The 20,028-nt window shown below is 53.3% G+C and overlaps 1 protein-coding gene across 1 annotated transcript; it reads left to right on the forward strand.

Annotated features, from left to right (window-relative positions):
• On the forward strand, positions 1-10,991 carry BMI1 (BMI1 proto-oncogene, polycomb ring finger). The gene is made up of 10 exons (XM_064444781.1): positions 1-539; positions 5,671-5,804; positions 6,238-6,334; positions 7,067-7,122; positions 7,241-7,291; positions 7,556-7,664; positions 7,755-7,800; positions 8,365-8,463; positions 8,872-8,952; positions 9,051-10,991. The coding sequence occupies exons 2-10, from the start codon at positions 5,693-5,695 to the stop codon at positions 9,378-9,380; spliced, it is 981 nt and encodes a 326-aa protein (XP_064300851.1). The 5' UTR covers positions 1-539; positions 5,671-5,692; the 3' UTR covers positions 9,381-10,991.
• Positions 10,992-20,028: the final 9,037 nt, after the last annotated feature.

A 20,028-nucleotide genomic window follows, 5' to 3' on the forward strand; every position in this document is an offset into this window, starting at 1 on the left:
GGGGACGGTGTCAGTTTCCAGTGTGTGCCTTCAGCGTTGCATTCTTCCCTCCTCCGCCCTCCTCCCGCCCGCCCGCCCGCCCGCCCTCCTTCCCTCCCCGGGTCCCCGCCACCAACTATGAAATAACAACAACAATAATACTCGTAATAATAATCATAATAATAAAAAAGAGGAACGCGAGCGAGGCCGCGAGGCGGAGCGGGGGGCAGAGGGAGAGACAATGGGCTGGTGGAGAGAGGACCCATCCGGACCGGGGAGACTTTGCGCTCCCAGCGCCTGAGCCGCCCGGGCGGCGAACTCGGAGGGAGAGCGAGGGAGCGAGAAGGGCCGGTGGACGAGCGGAGGAAACCCGGGTGTTTTGTAACTAAAATGAGCGGAGCGCAGCGGCGGCGGCGGCAATAAGCTTATTGCAATTGACAGCGTCTGCAGTTCATTTCAAGATGGCCGCTTGGCTCACATTCATTTTCTGCTGAACGACTTTTAACTTTCATTGTCTTTTTTGGCCGCTCCGATCATCACCCACCGGCTCCGTTTTCCGGGTACGTATGAAGCGAGGTGTCGCCTCACCAAGGGCGGGGGGCGAAGGGGGCTCGGCGGCGGTTTTCGGCCGGTTTGGGGGCTGCAAAGGGGAGCCTAGGTGTCCCCCGAGCTCTCCGTATGGGAAAAGCGCTGACAGGCTGCTCCAGCCACACACACACACATATAGACACGCAGCAGCAGCAGCAGCCTGTGCACTCGCTCGCGTTACGCACCCACATTTGCAAATTTTAGTTCCTTTCTTTCTCCAGACGCCCCCTAAAACCTTTCTGTGCACATGGCCCCCGAGGAGAATATTTATATTTCCAGACCCTGCTGCCAGCCCGGCCTCAGCGCCCTTTGTTTAAAGGCAGATTTTGATTAAACAGGGACGTTCGTGAAATCTGGAGCTGCCTGGGTCAAGTGATTTCAGTCCTCCCCGAAAGAAATGTGTCTGGAGGAGGTTAAAATGTCAGATAACGCACCCATTTTATAGAGATAGAGCCAGCGGGGGGTAGCGATCCTCCCGGAGGGGTTGTTAGGCGTCGGGGCACCCAGCAGAAAATGTTATTAACTTAAGTTGGACAAGTACTTGTGTGAAATTGGATGGGTTGTAAGATGGCGGTTCCCAGTTGTTTCCAATGCCTCCTCTTACATTTCTGCCCGAAATGCTAAAGTTCGGGGGGTTGCGCCTGCTGGAAGAGGAGAGGGGTGGCCAACACCGAGAAATAACTTTTTTGGGGGGTCAGGGTGGCAGTTTGGCTGCGATCTTGGGGAGCTGGGGCGTGCGGTTTGCTGGAGCCTTTGGAGCAAAGGTGATGTGTCTGTGGGACGCAGGGGGGGGTTTTAATTTCTTTTTTCTGATTGGTATTTTTTTTCCCTCCTGAGCCCGGGGAGGGTGAATTTACATTAAATCCTTTGTCAGATCTTAAAGGTGTCACGAGTGGGCTCCTCGTGCTGCTGAGGGGCAGCTCTGGAAAGTTGCTGGTGTGTATGTTTTTGTAATTGTATGGCCTTGGCAATATACAGCGCGGGATATTTCTTTGTGTGTACTGTAAATATTTGCAAATAATCAGGTAAAAATAAGCAGAAAAATTGCATTTCTGTAACAGTGAGATAGTCACTTTTCAGCCTGTAGAAACTTTGATTTCCCTCCTCCACTCTCCAGGAAAGTTGAGGAAAACCTGGGCATGTGTGCCCATTTGCAAGCTTGGCATTAAAAGGATTTATTTTTTTTTAATTTTATTTTTTTTCCGAAGTCCGGAGTGGTCAGAGCAACTAATTACATGGGACTGTCCCAAAGACCAGGGGTATTCTGGAAATACAGCCCAGTAAAAACTACTTTGAGTGACTCTGTGCAGCGCGTCCTGGAAACTGAGAGAGACTTGTGTTGCAGTTTGCCAGAGACACGGAGGGTCGACCTACCTGACCGCTTGGATAGTACAAAATTAACATTTTAGTGTATTTTTTTAAGGAGGCGGAGAGTGCCCTTCACCTAGTCCCAGGGAGGCAGATTAAGGGGTTGGGGGGTGCTTTTGCACTCTGTTGCCAATATTCAGGTCTTTCCTCGCTGCACCGAGCCGGACAGAGAGGTCTGAGCCCCGTGTGACTTCCCTGAAAGAAGCACCGTCCTTCCTTTAAAACATATGTGGCCATTCTTAAACGAGAGAGTAATAACAGGCTCGATAGTAAAAGTGGCTCTGACTGATAATAGGTGAAGATGTAGAATGACGGCTGCTTTACTCCTGATGAGAGAGTTTTCCAAGAGGAGAGGGGTGCAAAGTACACAAACCTACCCGAGCAATGCCTCTATTTTTTGTGTATGTATTTTCTGTTAGAGACATGTCGAGCAAGGTTTGATAGCTTATTGCCTTTATAGATTTTTAATCAGGTAGCTGATTCTTCGCAGGAGAATGCACTTCTGTTTTTCTTCATTTTGACATAACCCGTTTAAGGCCTCTAAACAATCAGTTGGCCGGCAGTGTTTACCTCTGGCGAGTATTATCTCTGTATATTTTACGTTCAGTTGTTCCGTGTGTTAATGTGGGAATATATATTGTCCCGGTTAAGAGGCTGTTTGTGTCGACTGGTGTGAAGTGGTGGTATTCGCCGTGCTATCAGCCCCAGCAGAGAAAAAATCTGAAAGGGTTTCCCTCCTACCCAAATATTAAGCTCAGGCTGCCGTAGTGAAACGCGCTGCGTTCGTGTTACATACCCGCAGGCACAGACACGCGTGTGCGTGTGCCTGTACGGGTGGCTTTTGGGGAGAAGTTAGGCGCCTGGTTCAGCTCGCTGGGGGAAAGATCACTGATTTCAAAGATAGCTCCCAGCACGTTGAAAATGCGCTAACTTTGGGCAATAAATAATCCGCGTTTAGGGGTTGCTTCGACAAAACAGGTTTCACGGTTGAATTTAATCCCCCTCCATTTAGGAAGGGGCTACGCCTGCGTGAAATAAACGCGTTAATGTCTTGAAAGGTTTGTCCCAGTCTGTCAGGGCTGGGAAGGAATTCTCGGTCAGCCGACTTGCGTGACCTCGGTCACTGCTGGCTTTTTTGGTTCAGATATTTATGAATTATAAGGTAGTGACTTGAACAAATAAAACACAGAACCGTGAAGGCAGCCTGCCCACGTTTGAGTACCTAAAGGGACCTCGGAGCCGCCGACTTCAGGGCGCTGGAGTCTTCAGAGGGAAGTGCAGAAGCCCGGGCTCTGCCTTTTCTGGGGAAAGCAAACCCTCGGTGTCAGTGTAAAAGTAAGAAGCGGGGGGTCAGGGACCCTGGAAGCGACATTTAAACCCCAGGACAATGCAGCGGGGGTCTTGCTTTCTCAGCTTTGGGGACCTGGTCTGGCTTGGCGCTTCTGGCACTTTGCTCGCCTGTGTGCTGGCCGGCTGTGGTTTGGTGCTGGGGAGTTTTATCTGGTGCTCGCTCGAGGGTTCTTCTGCAGCAGCGAGGGAAGTTTCCTGGCTAGGGTCGCTCGTTGGCGCTGTGCACACTTCTTGAGGAATATTGTACCCCGGTCCTGGGCAGTTTGGCCGAAATTCAAATCTTTTAGAAAGCTTGGTGTGATCCCTTTTTTTTTTTTTTCTTCCCTTTTTCTTTTTTCTTTCTCCTCGCTGCCTAACATCGAAGTTTGCGAGTGGCTGGGGAGAACTTCGCATCTTGAGACTTCTCCAGCCCGCAGGGTGCTGCAGCAAGGGGTGTCTCTCAAGCTCTGCCTCAGGGAGAGTGGGAACCAAGGCTGGGAGCCGGTGTGCTGGGAGCAGGGATGTGGGGAAATTAAGAGCTCGCATTGGAGCAAAGCTGTTACCTTACATTTTTCAGGATCTGGTTGACTGAAAATAATTTACTCCCCAGTTGACGTGGCTGACAGGGTTTTTTCCCCCAGTGTACTTTCCCCTTTAGCTCTTATTCCCTCTCATTTTAAATAGTATGTGTGCATTTAACGTTGGTGCCAGTGCATCCGATGGGGGTTTATGGGTTTCAGACTGTGAAAATGACATTTGTTTTTCACTCTTGTCGCTGCATTGTGTTGACAAGGTGTTGATTTAGCTTTAGGAATGATCTGGTCACATGGTCCTTCGCATGTTGTCACTAATATACCGTTTAAAGTCGGTTTGGGCTTTTTTTTTCTTTCCCCCCTCGGTGTGCTTTACTGCTGAAAAGGGGGTTTGTTTAAGGATCCGGTGGCTTGTTTTTTCCCGTCCAAACACCTTACCCTGGTGCTGCAACTCTCTTTCCACCTCTTACAAAACTTTGCACCGCGCTCGCTTCGTCCGCGGGAGGCTTTTCAAACGAGAGTGAAAAGAGGGGGGGGAGGAAAGAAAGAGAGAGAGAAAGAGTTTGGGGGGGGAGAGAAAGGAAGGAAGGAGAGCAAGGGGGGAAGCGAGGAGAGAGGATGCCGGCGACGCGGAGCGGGAGCGGGGCGCGGCACCCCGCCGCGGTGCGGGGGGCTCGGTCCCTGGGAGCGCGGCGCGGCTCGGCGGGGAGAGGGAGGGAGCGGAGGGGGAGCGGAGCGATCTCAGACCAGCTCCTCGCACCGAGTCGACGTGGAGAGAGGCCCCTGAGAGGATCCGAAATGGCCGAGGCTCGGGAGGAGCCTCTGGCGCTCGCCTCCGCCGGGCTGAGACCCCAAAGCCCGGCCCAACCCCGCGCCCCGGGCAGCTCCCGCCGCCTCGGTTGCCCCGCACCGCGCCCCGGCACCCTCCGGGCTGCGGCACCCCGACCCCGCCCGGGCCGCCCCCCCCCCTTCCCCGCCCTCCCCCTCCCTTCGCAACCGGGCTCCCAGACCCCCGCGGGCTCCTCGGCTCCTCCAACCCCCTCTGCCAGCACCAGGGCCCCGCGTCCCACCCCCTGGCCCGGCTCGGCTCGGCCCGGCCCGCCCCCCCCCCCCCCCGGCCGCCCCCCCGCCCGGCTCTCGTGTGTTCCCAGCGGTGGCAGGATGCCAAGTGTAAGTGTAAGTTGCTATAGCAACCCCCTCGGAGAGCGGAGCAGATCCGGATCGGCACCGAGCAGCAGCGGCAGCCGCCCGGACCCCCCTGGCGGGCCGGCCCCGCCGCCCCGGTGCCCGGCCCCGCTCCGAGGTGCGTGTCCCCCCCCGTCCCTCCCCCCGCCGCCCCTCCCCGCTCTCCGGAAATGCCAGGGCAGCCGCACCGGGAGGCGCTGGTTCCCCTTTGTGCTGCTCGCCGGCAGCCCGGTGCCCGGCCGTCCCCCCCTCCGGAGCTCCCCGCCGCCCCGCCGCATCGCCGCCGAGCCTTCCCGGGGAGCCCGAGCCGGTCGCCGCTCCCCGCCGCTCCGCGCCGCGCCGCTGGGAAGGACCCGTGCCCGCCGGGGGAGCGGCGCGGTGGGTACCGCGGCGAGACCGCGCCTCCGCCGGGGCTGCGCCCAGGCCGGCCCGGGGCGGTGCGGGGCGGTGCGGGGCCGCCCCGCCGGCCCCGGGACCGGCCCTCGCCCGTCGCCCGGCCCCGCGCCTCCGCCGCCGCCGCCGCCGCCTTCCGCGCTCGATCTTCCCCGCGCCCGGGGATGCGGCTGCACGGGGGAAGGGGACGCGCCGGATCTCGGCACCTGGGACGCTGCCGCGCTCGTCCGTCCCCGCTGATCGGTGTTCTGTGTGTGTGTGTGTGTGTGTGTGTGTGTGTGTGTGTGTCTTTCAGAGCCGCCCCTCGCCACGCCAAAATGCACCGAACAACCAGAATCAAAATAACCGAGCTAAACCCCCATCTCATGTGCGTGCTCTGCGGCGGGTACTTCATTGATGCAACAACCATCATAGAGTGCCTCCACTCCTGTAAGTACGACCGGGCGCTCCGCGTTGTTCCCTCGCCGCTTCCCACCTTTCCCGGCATCCCGGGAACACACACACAAAAAAAAAAAAAACCCAAACCCACAAACAACAAACCCCCAAGCCCAAACCCCCCGAGGTGCCCGGGACCGCCGCCCCTCCGCCTCCCCGGCGGGCGGGGAAATAGGTGGCCTGGCCGCCGTGCAGTTTTTCTGAGACTGCCCTACGGTCTTTGTTAAAGTAATAATATATGTACTCTAAGCGTCTCCTTTTCATGGTAATCGCAGCTTATTTGGGTATTTGTTTAGCTTAAGCAGCGCGTTGCTGACAATGGACGATTTGCTCTAGCTTGCATAGTTTAGAAAATCGCACCTCTATCTATGCATATCTGAGCGTCACCTACCACTATCACTAAAAGGCTTTCGTGTTTGACTTCCAGTCTGTAAGACCTGTATCGTGCGTTACTTGGAGACCAGCAAGTATTGTCCCATCTGTGATGTCCAAGTTCACAAAACTCGACCGCTTTTGAATATAAGGTAGGAGAAAGATGCAACACGCACCCCGCATCTCTTGTAGTTTACATGGGGAGAGCAGCAGCAGCCGTGTTGATGTTATCTCCTGGTCCGCGATTTAAATCTGAAAGGACTTGTCAATTTACAAGCTAACGCGTGTGTATGCTCTGTCTTTGGAGTTTTGTCATTGGCTGAAATTGAAGTTTTCTCAGGATTCGAGACAGAAAGTTTTTGTTGGTCTTTTTTTTGCATACTCCAACCATTGCTGCCATGCCTCTTCCCTCTCCCCCATTCTCATGTGTACCATCCCGACAGTTTCTGCCTCCACTCTCTGGTTCTCCCAGACGTGCTTCACTCCAGCCATCCCTCCTAGTCAGGAAAACTCTTGCTGAAATTTCCTGAGCTGTGAGGCAAAACCTTTAAAGCACGCTTCTCCTTTCAGAAATATTTTTCTTGTCAGTGTTACTTTTTGCTCTCTTTGTTTTCTAGGGAGGACATGTCGGTTCTAAGGGCTTCCTTCAGTCCGGGAGGATTATTTTTTAGTTGCGGTAGCACAGATGAGTTGTGGTTTATAGCGGTATTTAGAGCAGTGTTAGTTTGACTACAGGGTCTCGTCAGTTCACTTTTTATGACCAGCCTCCCACTTTGTGAAAGATGCCTCATTGTTGTGAAAGATTATAAATGAGGAGCTGCCGTTTGGATTAAAATATCACTTCGTCTGCTTAATTTTATGTTTTGGGGTTGTTCTTTTTTCAGGTCAGATAAAACTCTCCAAGATATTGTGTACAAGCTAGTACCAGGCCTTTTCAAAAGTAAGTAGTTAAATTATTTTCTTAAGAGCAGAAAAACAAAACCAGAGCTGCTATCCTGTATCAGTACCCAGAGTTACAGAGTAAATACTAAGAGAAAAATGTATGCTTTTCCATCTAGATGAAATGAAAAGAAGAAGGGATTTTTATGCTGCTCATCCGTCGGCTGATGGTAAAAGCTTCTCGTTCACAACTTTAATAGATGTAGCATTGACCTAGATGCTTTGCTTTTCCCTTTTTAAGTTACAAATTATGTATTACCATGACAGAATTTAAAAAAGTAAATTCAGCATAATAGAAGTTTATTGTTTTAGTAGTTAGGTAGCTTTAATTTGTAATCTTACTATGAAGATGATTTTTTTTCTTGTTAATGAGAATTGCCATTCTTCCTGATTTGAATTTCAAAATGTAAATTATTGTGGAAATTTCTGTGCAGCTGCCAATGGCTCTAATGAAGACAGGGGAGAAGTGGCTGACGAAGACAAAAGAATTATAACAGACGACGAGATAATAAGCTTATCCATTGAATTCTTTGACCAGAATAGGCAAGTTCCAGAATGGCAATATTTTCTGTTTACCTGACTGGTAGCAGCTATATTTATTATTTGTTGTAATTGTTTCGTTTCTTCTCACAGACTGGAACGAAAAGGAAATAAGGAGAAAGAAAAATCAAAGGAAGAGGTAAATAACTTTCCTTTACTGCAGAGGAAACATAGCGCACACAAACACCTTTGGGGCAGGTTTGTACGTGAAAAAAATACATAAGTATGTGTATCTAGAACAAAAGAAGCACACCTCCTATTATGGTGCTAGGTACAGAAGAGGTAAAACACCTTCATACAGCCGTATATATAATCAACTTTTTAAAGTAAAAAATACCTGCGGTATTGCTTTTAAAGCAGAATCTGATTTTTTTTTTTTGTCAAATTCTGAAATAAATTTGTATTTTAATAAAGTATTAATTAATCGAAAATTAATATGTAAGGCATATATATCCTAAAAAGGGGCTTAGTATGAGCTACCAATCTTCATGAATAAAATTAGTTGCATTTTTTATTACTTTCTCTGGAACTTTAATTTACCACTTATTTCTGTTGTTCCTTCTGAGGCAACAGAAATTGTTACATTATAGTTCATCATATAATAAAGTGCATTTTTTTAAAATTACATGAAATGTTAAAATACAACTTTGGTGGGAGTAATTGCTTGTTCCCAGTAGACTGATTTTCTTTACTGTGCCCTCAGGTGAATGACAAAAGATACTTACGCTGCCCAGCAGCAATGACAGTGATGCATCTAAGAAAGTTCCTGCGGAGTAAAATGGATATACCTAACACTTTCCAGGTACCTACGGGGAAAGAGTCACTTTTTAAAAATGGGTCTTGCTATTCTAAGCTTGCTAATGCTGGCTAGCACCTCTTTTCTCATTACAGCCCATTCCAGCCAGTGCTAACCACCAAGTATTTCTGGTGGTGGGATTATGAGCATTTTTTAAATATCTGTCCAGAGAGTTTGGTGGCACTCTGTAATTTTTTACTGCTGTAAATATCAAGGTATTAAGAAATTGCTCCTTAATGTATTTAAAATATATGTAATAGATGTGAAAATTCCCTATTCCCTGCTGGTTTCGGTATAGTATTTTTTCAATTTTCGGATATATATGGTGGCGGGGCAACTTTCATCTCCGAGCAATCGTACGCTAGGGGTAAATGCCAGGATGCTCCTTAATGCGAGGATTCATTTCTTGAACAGATCGATGTGATGTATGAGGAGGAGCCTCTGAAGGACTACTACACCCTAATGGATATTGCCTACATCTATACCTGGAGGCGGGTGAGTATCTCCGAAGTGCCCTCTCGCGGTAGTGGGGTGCGGGGTGTGGGTCATGGCCCAGGGAGGGTGCTTACCGGGGTCTCCCCTTTGCCTTGCAGAACGGACCTCTCCCCCTGAAATACCGGGTCCGACCTACTTGCAAGAGGATGAAGATCAGTCACCAGAGGGAAGGCTTGAATAATAGCGGGGAGCTGGAAAGTGACTCTGGGAGCGACAAGGCGAGCAGCCCGGCGGGAGGCATCCCCTCCACCTCCTCCTGTTTGCCCAGCCCTAGCACGCCAGTCCAATCTCCTCACCCCCAGTTCCCCCACATCTCCAGCACCATGAACGGCACCAGCAGCAGCCCCAGCAGTAACCACCAGTCCTCCTTTACCAACAGAGCACGGAAAACATCGATAAATGGCTCCTCGGCCACTTCATCTGGTTGATGTGCCAACCAGGCTACCGCCCCTCCACCCCTCCTTTATATAGATCTCTCCATGCCATTACAGCTTTATAGATGCTAATCCATGTGACTATCGTCCAAATTGCTTTCTTTTGTAGTGACACTGAACTTGGCTATAAAAGGCGGACTAGGTGACATTCGGGATGGGCAAACGCAAGATTGAAATGTAAATTGTTTTTGGAGGACTCGGAAGCAAACAAAAGTTACACCATCACCTGTTCTGAACAATGCGGAGTTGTTTCCGTCCTCATCATCTGGACTTGGGAGTCTCCAGAAGTTGATACAAATCCTGGGAAGTAGTTTGTTAATCCAGACTAACTCCTCCATTGCGTTCTCTTCGATTGTTATTGTTCTTATGCTGTTTTGTGAACCTGTAGAAAGCAAGTGCTTTTTCATCTTGAAATCCAAGAAAACAGAAAGAATATGCATAGAATAATGCATATATGTAGCCATGTCACTGTGAATAACAATTTTTGCGTATTAGCCATTTTGATTCTTATGTTGCATCTTTTACTTCTCTGTTGCTGCGCAGAACCGATCAAAAGAAAAGTAAACTTCAGTTTTACAATCTGTATGCCTAAAAGCGGGTATTACCGTTTTATTTACTGACTTGTTTAAATGATTCGCTTTTGTAAGAATCAGATGGCATTATGCTTATTGTACAATGCCATATTGGTATATGACATAACAGGAAACAGTATTGTATGATATATTTATAAATACTATAAAGAAAATATTGTGTTTCATGCACTCATGATATGGTTGTTAAATTTCTAAACTGGTTCGACCCTTGCAGATGCCGCCTGTTTGAGCTTTGCTCATACTGCAAGAAACACTTTGCGTGTGAGAGCTACAGTATTGGGGAAGCACATTCACGTCTCTGATAACCCGGAGGCAATTGGCAATCTTAAAAGGATTTTACTGGCTTTGTCTTTTTTTCCGAGCGGTATATTTTTACTTTACCAAATGTTGAAGTGATGCAGTAAAGGGAAAAAAAAAAAAAAAAGAAAGAAAAAAGTTAAGGGACATGGAAGTCTTTGACCTGTTTGATTACCTTTTTATTATTTGGTGTGGTGGGATTGTGTTTTTAAAAGCACATGGAATCATTATAGAAGCCATAAACTATTTGGTATAAATTTTAAGGAACCAGCAAGTCGCTGGGTGAAGGCATTTTATCTAAATTTGTTTTAATATATATGTATATGGTACAGTACTAACTTCATTAAAATTTAACAGGTACTTTAATATTTCCAATAAATTGTGGAGAATGCCTCCTCTTTAATGGCCTGCAAATAGGTGCATTTTATTAGAGGCTCTAAGGGTATTATTTTTTCAGTAGAAGGAACTTTTCCACCATAAAATATGAACAGCCCAGAACACTTTTCAGTTTGTGCTTTGCTTTGGTCGAACTTCGTGTGTGTTCATCACCCATCAGTTATACATTTGTGAGGGTGTTTATTCTATATGGATATTGTTTCATGTTTGTACGGGAAAACTGTAGTTAAACATTTCATTGTCTCCAGTCTGCAAAAGAAGCACAATTCTATTGCTTTGTCTCGCTTATAGTCATTAAATCATTACTTTTGCATATAAATTGCTGTTATTTGTCCTGCTTGTTTTTATAGACCAGGTGATTGCAAATCCTCCACAAGGTTATTGCTTATTGATGTATAATGTCTTGTTAAACAAGAGTTGATATTTTTTCCTGTAGTAAACATGTACAGTTCAATTTCAACAGTAAAAACTTCAGTTTTATATACACGAATAACTTTCATTTATAGCTGATCAAATAAATAAACAAATAAAAGGGATAATTCACTGAAAAATAGCAAATGACCTCTGTTGATAATGTGGTGTTAAAGGACAAACATCTTGTTCTCATCGGAAATCTTTCTGGGTGCACAGAAGATTTTAGTGAACAGAACAGTACAGTACTAAAATAGCAACAACAACAACAAAAGCCTAGAAATGGCCATGATTCGGCTTGGTTGCCTGCCTTGAAAACATTTGCTGTTCTTTCTTTGACCCCGATTTATTCCTGAAAATAAGCAAATGGTGTATTCTCACATCCCAGCCAGGCGCAGGTTTCACCTCCTGCCCATTCAAACTTCGCCCCTCTTAAACTGCACTCGGCTGGGAAGGGAAGGACGGGATTTCTGTGACGGGGAGTGCCAGGTTCCGCCTGTGCTGCTCTGGATTACTTTTTAAAGCCTCGGTGGAACTAAATACCTTTTAATGTAAAGATCTCTCTCCATGCGACCGAGTGTCTCTCTTGGCGCGATTTCCCCTACTACGTGAGTTAATCACACCGCACTGGCTGAATGGATTCACCCAGGGACCAGCACTGAACCTGCAGCAGAGGGTTGCGCCTCAGCACACTCATCAAATCCCCCTTATTTGTCCTGGAAGTACCTGATAATGACAACTTTTAGCATCAAAACGGAACTATTCTCGGTCTTCGTAAAGTGTCCGTGAAGCATAAGGCAATGAAACAGGAGTTGGATAATTCCCTTCGAGGTTTATTAAGCTCTTACAGCCCTTTCGACATCTCCCAATTCGACATCTCCCGTCTGAAAAGGAACAAACGCTTTCAGGATCTCTCTTGCCGAGCTGCAGAAGCCGCCGAGGATGTTTGTGCTGCCATGTGAAACTTTTGTTTTGCTGCTGGCCCGAGGCAGATGGCACTGCGATGCGTCTATACCGCTGAGCACAACTGGGAGGACGATCAAAGACAGCGCCTTGGCGTTCTGCTTGCGAAGCTGCTGTGTCAACCTCCCCGGTTTCACAATATTTTTCTTCGTAGCTACATCGCGAACGGGTTTCCTTACAAACCTACGTAAACCCTCCCTATTTGGAAAGAAATCCCAGCTCGCTGTATGTAAGAATAACCCCTTCATTATCCGACGTTGCACTGGTACAGATCGAGGGATAGAGCCGAAGTCTGCTGCGTTTTTCTGAGCTTGGTCAACAAGCAATCCGATCAAAGGCAGAGGCAGGGGCGGCGTGTGCCCGCTGGAAAAGGATGGGTTTCTGCCTTCGTCCGACCAAATTTTCCGCCCCGGTTCAGCTGCCTGCAGCCCCAAGCAGCGCTTTTGTGCCCAGCCGGAGTCGGGGATAGGCGGTAACGACCCAGCCCCGGGGAAAGCGAGGGACAGGGAGCATAAAGAGCTCCGCAGGCTTCTGGAGAAGAGAGGCAGGAACGGGGGGAAGGAATGCAGAAACATGCAGAAAGAGAGGGAGCATGTCGAGCTTGCCGAGCCGAGCTGTCTCTCCCCGGCGCCGAGCACCGTTCGGAGCGACCTGTCCTGCCGCCCTCCAGCAGGCCGGTGCCGGCGGGCGGGCACCGCCGGGGCGCTCCCGAAAGCTGGTACCGGCCCACGGGCGGGGGCGGAGGGCGCCGGGCGGCGGCCGCCGGTGTCCCGGGGAGCACCAGAGGCAGCGGCGGGGGGAACGCCAGGCGAAGGCGGAGTCCTCCGGTATGAAAGGGGGGCACTGAAACCCGAAGGCGGAGGCAAAGCAAGCGGCCGGCGTCCTTCCAGCTGAAGCGATGCTTTCGGTCCTTCCCCCCCCCCCGCACCCGGCTGCCGAGGACGTACCGCTTGTCACCTCCTCCGCCGCGCAGCTGCCCCGGCATACGCTCGTTTCGCTGGGGGTTTCCAAAGCAAGACCTCCCGGGGCCGATTCGGGGGGCGAAGCCTCCTCCCGTCCACCTCAGCCACCCCTGCGCCTCTTTTCTTCCCCGCCGCCTCCCCGGCCCCCCCGCCCCGGTGGCGGAGAGCCGCGCTCCTGCCCTCCAAACATCACTTTTGGACTGTTCATCTCTCACCGCGCAGGAACTCCTGCAGTTCCGATCTTTGCCACCAAACCGGTAAGCGAGGAGCGGGGCTCTCTCGCTTGCGGGCTCCGGTTGCCAGCCCCACGCGGGGCGGGCAGCGGCGGCGGCCCCCGCGCCAGGTACGGCGGCGGGAGGCGGGCGGCCGCGGCCCCGGAGAGCACCTTGCGCCCTCCCCGCTTTACTACGGTGAAATTCTGAGACAATGTTTACTCAGCTAAGTGTTTCCTGTTTCCGCTGTTAATTTTTAACGTTCTTGCTTCTACTCCGGGTACTTGAAACGGATTTCCTTTATTTTACTATAAACAGTTTCTTTTCATGCTTTCTGCCCGTCTCCTACCGTGAGGGCGCCCGGAGGAGACCCCGCGCTCGCCTCCCGAGGGCTGCGGACCGCCGCTCGCCCCAGCCCGAAGTCGTTGCCCCGCTCCCAGAGCTCCGAGCCACGCTCGCTTTGTGCTTTATTAATTCAAGAATTGCAAGAGGATTCTGGAAGCAAGGGTTGTGTGTGTGTTGTTCCCCCGCCCAGCTCCGGCTCCTTCACTCCCTTTCCCCACGCCTAACAGGAGAGCCCCACCGGGACAACAGGAAAGCTGCCGTGGGGGCGCGTGCAACGGAGCCCCGTGGGGACCGGAGCAACTTTCGCTCTCACCGTCTGTGGGGATGGGATGTTTGGTATTTATTCAAGAGCGATGATGTGGGCTAGAAGAAGGAGAAAAAAAAAAGTCGGTAACGGGTGAAGCACGACGGACACGCAAATCCCACAGCAGGCGGAGGCTTTCCCCGCTGCGGGTGGGCAGGGAGCGGGACTCCCATCCCCGCCGGCCGCCGCGGAGCCGCGGGCGCGCCGGGCAGGACACCGGCGGCCGCGTTAGAGACCGTGACTGGCGGTGCCGGAGGCGGGCACAGCCTCCGGGGTGAGGGATCCCGCGGCCCCCCCGAGCCGGGGCGTGCGGCCGCTGCATCTCCGCCACACGCCCCGGGGCCGCGGAAAGGGGGCCGCGCTACATCCGCGCTCCGCGCCGCCTGCGCCGGCAGGGCCGCGGCTGCCCGAGAAGCGCGGAACGCGGGCGCTCGGCCCCACCGCTGCCACGGGGAGGCCTGGCCCCCGCCGGCCGCCCCCAGGCCGGGCGGGCCGCTCCGGCTCCGCGCCCCCCGCCCCGCCGCCCGGGCAGAGGCCATCTTGCGCCTGCGCACCGCGCCCGCCTCGCGCCCGCGGAACTTCCCCCGCGCGTCGCCAGATTCGAACGGGGCGCGCGGGGGGCAGCGCGCGGGGACCCCCCTCTCCGGGCGCTCCGCACTGCAGCACTGCGCGTCGGCACCGCGCATCCCCCGCGCAACCCCCCGCGCAGCGCTGCCCGCTCAGCCTCCGCCGGCGCGGGCGGCCGCTGCGGGACGCGGAGCCCCGCTTCGCCGCCCTGCGGGCCGGGCTGGGCCAGGCCGGGCAGCACACTCGGCCCTCCGCTGAGGCGTAACGATGCAGCCGCAGCCCCCGCACCTCCAGCGGCCTCGCCTGCCCTTTCCACCCCTGCCCCCGTCCTGCCCTTCGGGTGCTCCAGCGAGCCCGGCTATTTGGGCATGTGCGTGTCGGGAAGGGGGCACCGGGACGTGGCTTCCCGACACCCCCGCCCTGCTGCGGGGCGCCGCGGTCCCGTGTTCCTGTCCGCTCTGCCGCAGGGACCCGGCCTCCCTCCGAGGCCGGCCGGCCCCAGCCCTCCCAGGGCACGGCGGGGCCTCGGGGCGCCCCGACCTCCCCCGGAGAGGTGAGGGGGGGCGCGGTAGCCATTTGGCGCCTGTATTTTCATGGCACGCATCTGAATATCGCACCTCGTCTAGAGAGACAAAGGGCTGTATGTTCCCCATCGCCAAGGAAAAGCAGATGCTTTCCCCGCAGCCCGCGCCGATGCTCTCAACGGTGCTGCGGGGAGGGGGGGATATTCCCCGGGGAGCGGCCGGGTGAAATGCCCCCGGTGCCGGGAGGTACTTTTCCAAAAGCGGAGGCAGTCGGCAGCCCTTCCCCCCTTCCCACTCCGCGCCCACCGCCGGGCTCCCCGCCGCCGGTATCTCTCGCTCGCCGCATCCCCGGTGGAGGAGGCCGAGGCCGGGAGGCGCCGCCCCGCACCCCAGGGCCTCCGCTGAGCGCGGAGCTCCCGAGCTCCTCTGCCAGCACCGACATTTCTCTCTCCTCCCTCCGAATGTGCTGGGGATGCTCGAGAGGTGCCTTTTCAGGGAGGCGATTTCTGATCTGTGAGACAACGTCGTGCCAAAGATCCTGCGGCTGGTGGAGGCCTCCGAAATGGGCTGATCATAAAAAAAGGGGAAAGAAACATGGAAAAAAAACCCAAACCACAGCCCAAAATAGCCCCGCATACACAAACCCAAAACTTTAAATGGGAAATGGGGGAAAAAACCCCTCAAACCCCCAAAAAAACCAAAACAAAAAAAAGAAAAAAACCAAAAGCAACGTGAAAATGGTGCTGGAAGAGAAACTGTTGGCATGGCCAAAGTGGAGGGGTGCAGTGTGAGTGATGCCCCTGCGGGGCAGCCGTCGCTGCGCGGGGTGCAGAGCCTGCGCACGCCCTCCGCGGGTCCCAGGCGCCGGCAGCCCGCGTACCGGAGCCGGGCTACGCGGGGCGCGGAGCAGCGGAGCCGCCCGGTCACCGGTGCAGCCGGTCGGGACGTGTCCCATCCGGAGGGGTGGGAGCTTCGTTTCTAGGCTGGGTGGGCTGGTTGAGGAGCGGCGAAGGGCTGCAGCCGGAGCCCCGGGGGACACCGCGCTGCTGCTCCTCGGTCTGGGGCGCTGCCCCCGGGCAGGCGGGAGGGCACGGACAGCCCCTGGGCACTGAGGGGCTGGCAGCAGCGGGGACCGGCGGAGGCCAGGCAGGCGCCTATCGCCGAGAGGGATGCCTACAAGGAACGAGCTGCCATTTTGTCTCTTTTAAGTGGGTTGCCTTTCCCCTCTCGTGGAGCGCAGTGCGCGGCGGTGGCAGCAGCGGCTCCCCTCGCCCTGCCCCTCCTCGGCCGCCCTCCTCGGAGGCTGCCCGGGGCTGCACGGGAGGTCACCGCGGGAAAGCGCCCACCAGCCCCTGCCTCCCCAGCCCTGGCGTTTTCCTTGCCACCTCCGCCCTAGGTGCTCGGGTTTGCAGGCTGTTCAGCTGATTTGTTGCTAATAGCAACCACACGACAGCGATTTGCAGCCTTTTCTGCTGCTGGTGCCTCTCGTTACACCTTCTTCTGCAGACCGGGATATCGTCGTCTGGCTGCCGCGTGTCCCCACCCCTCTAACCACAGCAGCCAGGGACAATGATGGGGCAGGGCGGCGGGGCGAGCAGCGGGCTCCGCCGGGCAGCGCGCATATTTGGTCCTTCCAGATCAAGAGCTAAATACTGGCCAGCGCCCGCCGCAGCCGCGCAGGCTCCGCGCATTTGACATTGTCTGGGAGCATTGTTGTGAGCTGCTAGCGCCCGCAATCCTGCCGGCACGGGGGGGAGCAGCGCTGCTGGGTTTACATATGTAGATGCGGGCAGCGTTCAGCGCCAAGCCGACACACACCCTCCCCCGGAGCAACAGACACAAAGGAAGACCTCGTTCCTTTCAAGTCCGCAGAATAAATTAAGCTCCGGCTTTCAGTTTTGGAACGTCCCAAAAATATATATATATTTTTTTAAATGGCACTGCACAAGCGCTGACGGTTCCGCAGGAAACCAGAGGTGTAACCGTATGCACGTGGTAAAAAGGGCTTAGCTCTACCAGCTAATATTTCCTGGTCCCATCCTGCAAGTCAACCTGAAATGTTGTTGTCCTTTTCCAGTTTATTTATCCCTTATAATAATTTTTGTTCTGTCCTTGCCCAGTGCAATGGCGACGCACCGCTCCCCTCCAGCTAAACCTACACCGTCTACACGTTTAGGGTTGCAAACGCCTGCTCAAATACCAGCGTCGTCCTTAGTCGAAGGAAAAGGAGAAGTCCTCTTCCTAGTGCGTTTGAAGCGCCTCGACGTTTCTGTCTTCGCCTCGCAGAACTAATTTGCTCCATCGGAAGATCTCACAAACTAAACTCACCACCGAAAATTCGGAGAGGGGAGCCCAGAATATCGTGAGTGGCTGGAGCCCCCAGGCAAAGTTCAGGGGAAAAAAAAGAGGGACTGTCCACTGCTACTGTCCCTCTGACAGAGTTTTTGCTAACTCAGGTAATGGCAAAGCCCAACTTCAATTTGAAAATTAAATTATTCAAGGATCCAAATACTGTATTTTAGTGGGGGCTGCACACGGAGTTGGAGATCCCCCGCTCGGCACACTCCCGTGGAGAGAGCACCGCAGTTCCCTGCAGCCCACGGACTCCCACCGACCCTTCCAAGGCGGGAGCCCCGCGCCGCCGCCAGCCCTGCGCTCCCAGCCCCGACCGCGGAGGCGAGCGGAGGGGTTCGCGCCTTGCTCTTCCCGCCCAACGCGCTCCGTCCTCCAAGCGCGGCATTAAAAAACTAATTCCTGTAACCCTGTAAATACCTGCTCAAAGCACTTGAACGGTTTGCCAGGCATGTGGCAAGAGGGGGAAGCCCGTCGGTGGCAGATCGGGCAGCCCGGCGCGGTACCGGGGGGCGGCTGCGGCTCCAGCCCGGCGGGGCCGCAGCCCTGGCCGGCGGTGCCGGGGCGGGGGGCACCCCGCAAGCCGGCGGGGAAGCTGCCGCGCCAAAACGCGGGAAAACCTCACCGTTTAATGAGCGTCGCGTGGTTTCGAGTCATAGAGGAGCCGCCGGGTCTTGTCCAGCCGCCGCACGGCGGAGCGGGAGCCGTCGGGGTGTGGCGAGCCCGGCCATGGAGGTGCCCCCCAGCGCCCTTCCAGCGGGGAGGAGCTGCGAGGACCCGGCTGCTCCCGTGCGGGGACCGAGCCACCTGTTGCCTCGCACCCGCGGGGACGGGACCAAGCCGGGAAAGCCCGTGGGAAGACCCCCGGCACCCATCACCCCCCAAAAAAACCTCCAGGAGCAACTTCGCCCTTCACCGGCTTGGGGAAAATGATGCTTCCCCGCCCGGTTACGAGCGTATTTCCGAGTGAATCAAAGGCTGAGATTAAAGAACACCCACCAGAAAGCGAATGCACGTTATTAATTTGGATAATTGTTGACTGTTCCCCCGGCCTCCGGTTTATTTTTCAAGCTGACGTGTGCGGTAACGCAGTCGTTACTAACAGCACCCGCCTAAGGATACAGGTTTCCTACTAATGAGCACCCCGCAGCAGGCAATGAAGTCTCACAACTACGTCATTTCCATAAATGATTTTCCGTCTTCAGTACTTTTGCGAGAGCCGGTGACATTTCCGTCGACCGCATTTGCATGGTGTTTATTCCTCATTATTATCATTAACCATGTGAACAGCCTCTCACTATCAAGCAACGAAATGTAACAGCAAGTTTTGGAGGTACTCAGGGTGCGTTTTGTTGTTTCACTTATCCGAACATTAGACTTAATTAGACAGATAAATCAATTTATCTGTAATCGACACATCTGCTTTTTTAAAAAAAAACCTCTGGAAGTAATTCATCACCATTTGTTTATTTTTTTAATTTAACTTAAGAACAGAAATAAGTATAAAGAAATGTGTTTAACAGCTGTTCCCTTCTCAAGTACACATGGTGATAATTTCCAAAAAAATTTTCTGTGGCAAACGACCTTCTCACCAATCTGATTTAATTTGTCTCATTTATTTGTAAAGAACAGCACATCGCCTGTTTTGTTTGTTTGATTAAAGAGAGATTTTCTTCGCATTAAATACTCCTGGAAACTCGTGGCTCATTTTAGACCATGATATTGTTTACATTAGCCCACCTTTTTTTAGAGTTGAGCAAACCCAGAGATGATTTATTAAAATTAGGGGTCTTTCTTACACTTTTTCAAACTTTTAAAATGCAGCTGAAGTAACTCCAACCTTTCAACTTTAAGGTATGAGACACAACTTTACATTGCCTATCAAATAACACGTTTGTATAGTGTCAGTCATCTGATTTTGTACATTGAGAGCTTTGCAGAACAAAATGCCAGCCTATGAAATCCTGAAGCCACTATGCGTTAGAGGGTGGCTGCAGAAAGGGCATTTTTTGTGGAATAGTAACTCTGTTTTTCTGCTGAGGATCACAATTTCGCTTGGAGCAGCCTGATCGATAGCAGAGCTAACTAGTAACTGCGTTCACAAATATCCCGCGTCTTGGGAATCGCCCTCAAAACATACTGGAGGAGATGTAGGGTCTATTTCCATTCAAATCCTGATAACCTTTATTTCATTTTGCAGTCCCACCGTTTGCATTAGTTGCTGTAAAGACCTCCAAGGCTGTGTTTACTCACAGGCGCAACCCTGCCTTGGCCGACCGGCTCTGAGGAGGGTTATTCGTAAATAGCCCTTACAACCGGAGACGCCAAGGTGGCAAAAGCGGGAGGCAGTCACCAGGTTATCTGCCGGAATGATGCGCTGCTGAAAAAAAATACATGTACTAAAAAAATACAGTTACAGTGTACATTAAGAGGGAGTGCCCGTGCTTGGCAAAGCCAGAGCCGTGCTGCCCGCCCGCCCCCCCAGCGCCCCTTCGTGCGCTGTTCCTCCCGCACGGAAGAGCAGCGTCCGCCCACGCCCGCCCGCACCTACGCGGGTGGGCGCGCATCGGCTCCAGGCGGGGAGCGAAGCCTTCCCCTCCACCCGGGACGGCGCTTCTCCCGCGGCACGGCCCGCGTGGCTCCCGGTAGGGGCGGCGGCCGTAGCCCATGGGCTTGCCCCTGCGCGCCCGCGCAGCGCTCCGCGGCTGTGGGTGTG

Source organism: Phalacrocorax carbo, chromosome 2 (assembly GCF_963921805.1).
Source record: "Phalacrocorax carbo chromosome 2, bPhaCar2.1, whole genome shotgun sequence".
In the NCBI taxonomy this organism is placed as follows: Eukaryota; Metazoa; Chordata; class Aves; order Suliformes; family Phalacrocoracidae; genus Phalacrocorax; species Phalacrocorax carbo.

Bases quoted from the DNA above. Each gene is read 5' to 3' on its own strand.
- BMI1 (XM_064444781.1), top strand. From the start codon at position 5,693: ATGCACCGAACAACCAGAATCAAAATAACCGAGCTAAACCCCCATCTC. The intron at 7,292-7,555 runs GTAAAAGCTTCT...ATTTCTGTGCAG, and splicing joins TGCTCATCCGTCGGCTGATG to CTGCCAATGGCTCTAATGAA. The intron at 8,464-8,871 runs GTACCTACGGGG...TTTCTTGAACAG, and splicing joins ATATACCTAACACTTTCCAG to ATCGATGTGATGTATGAGGA.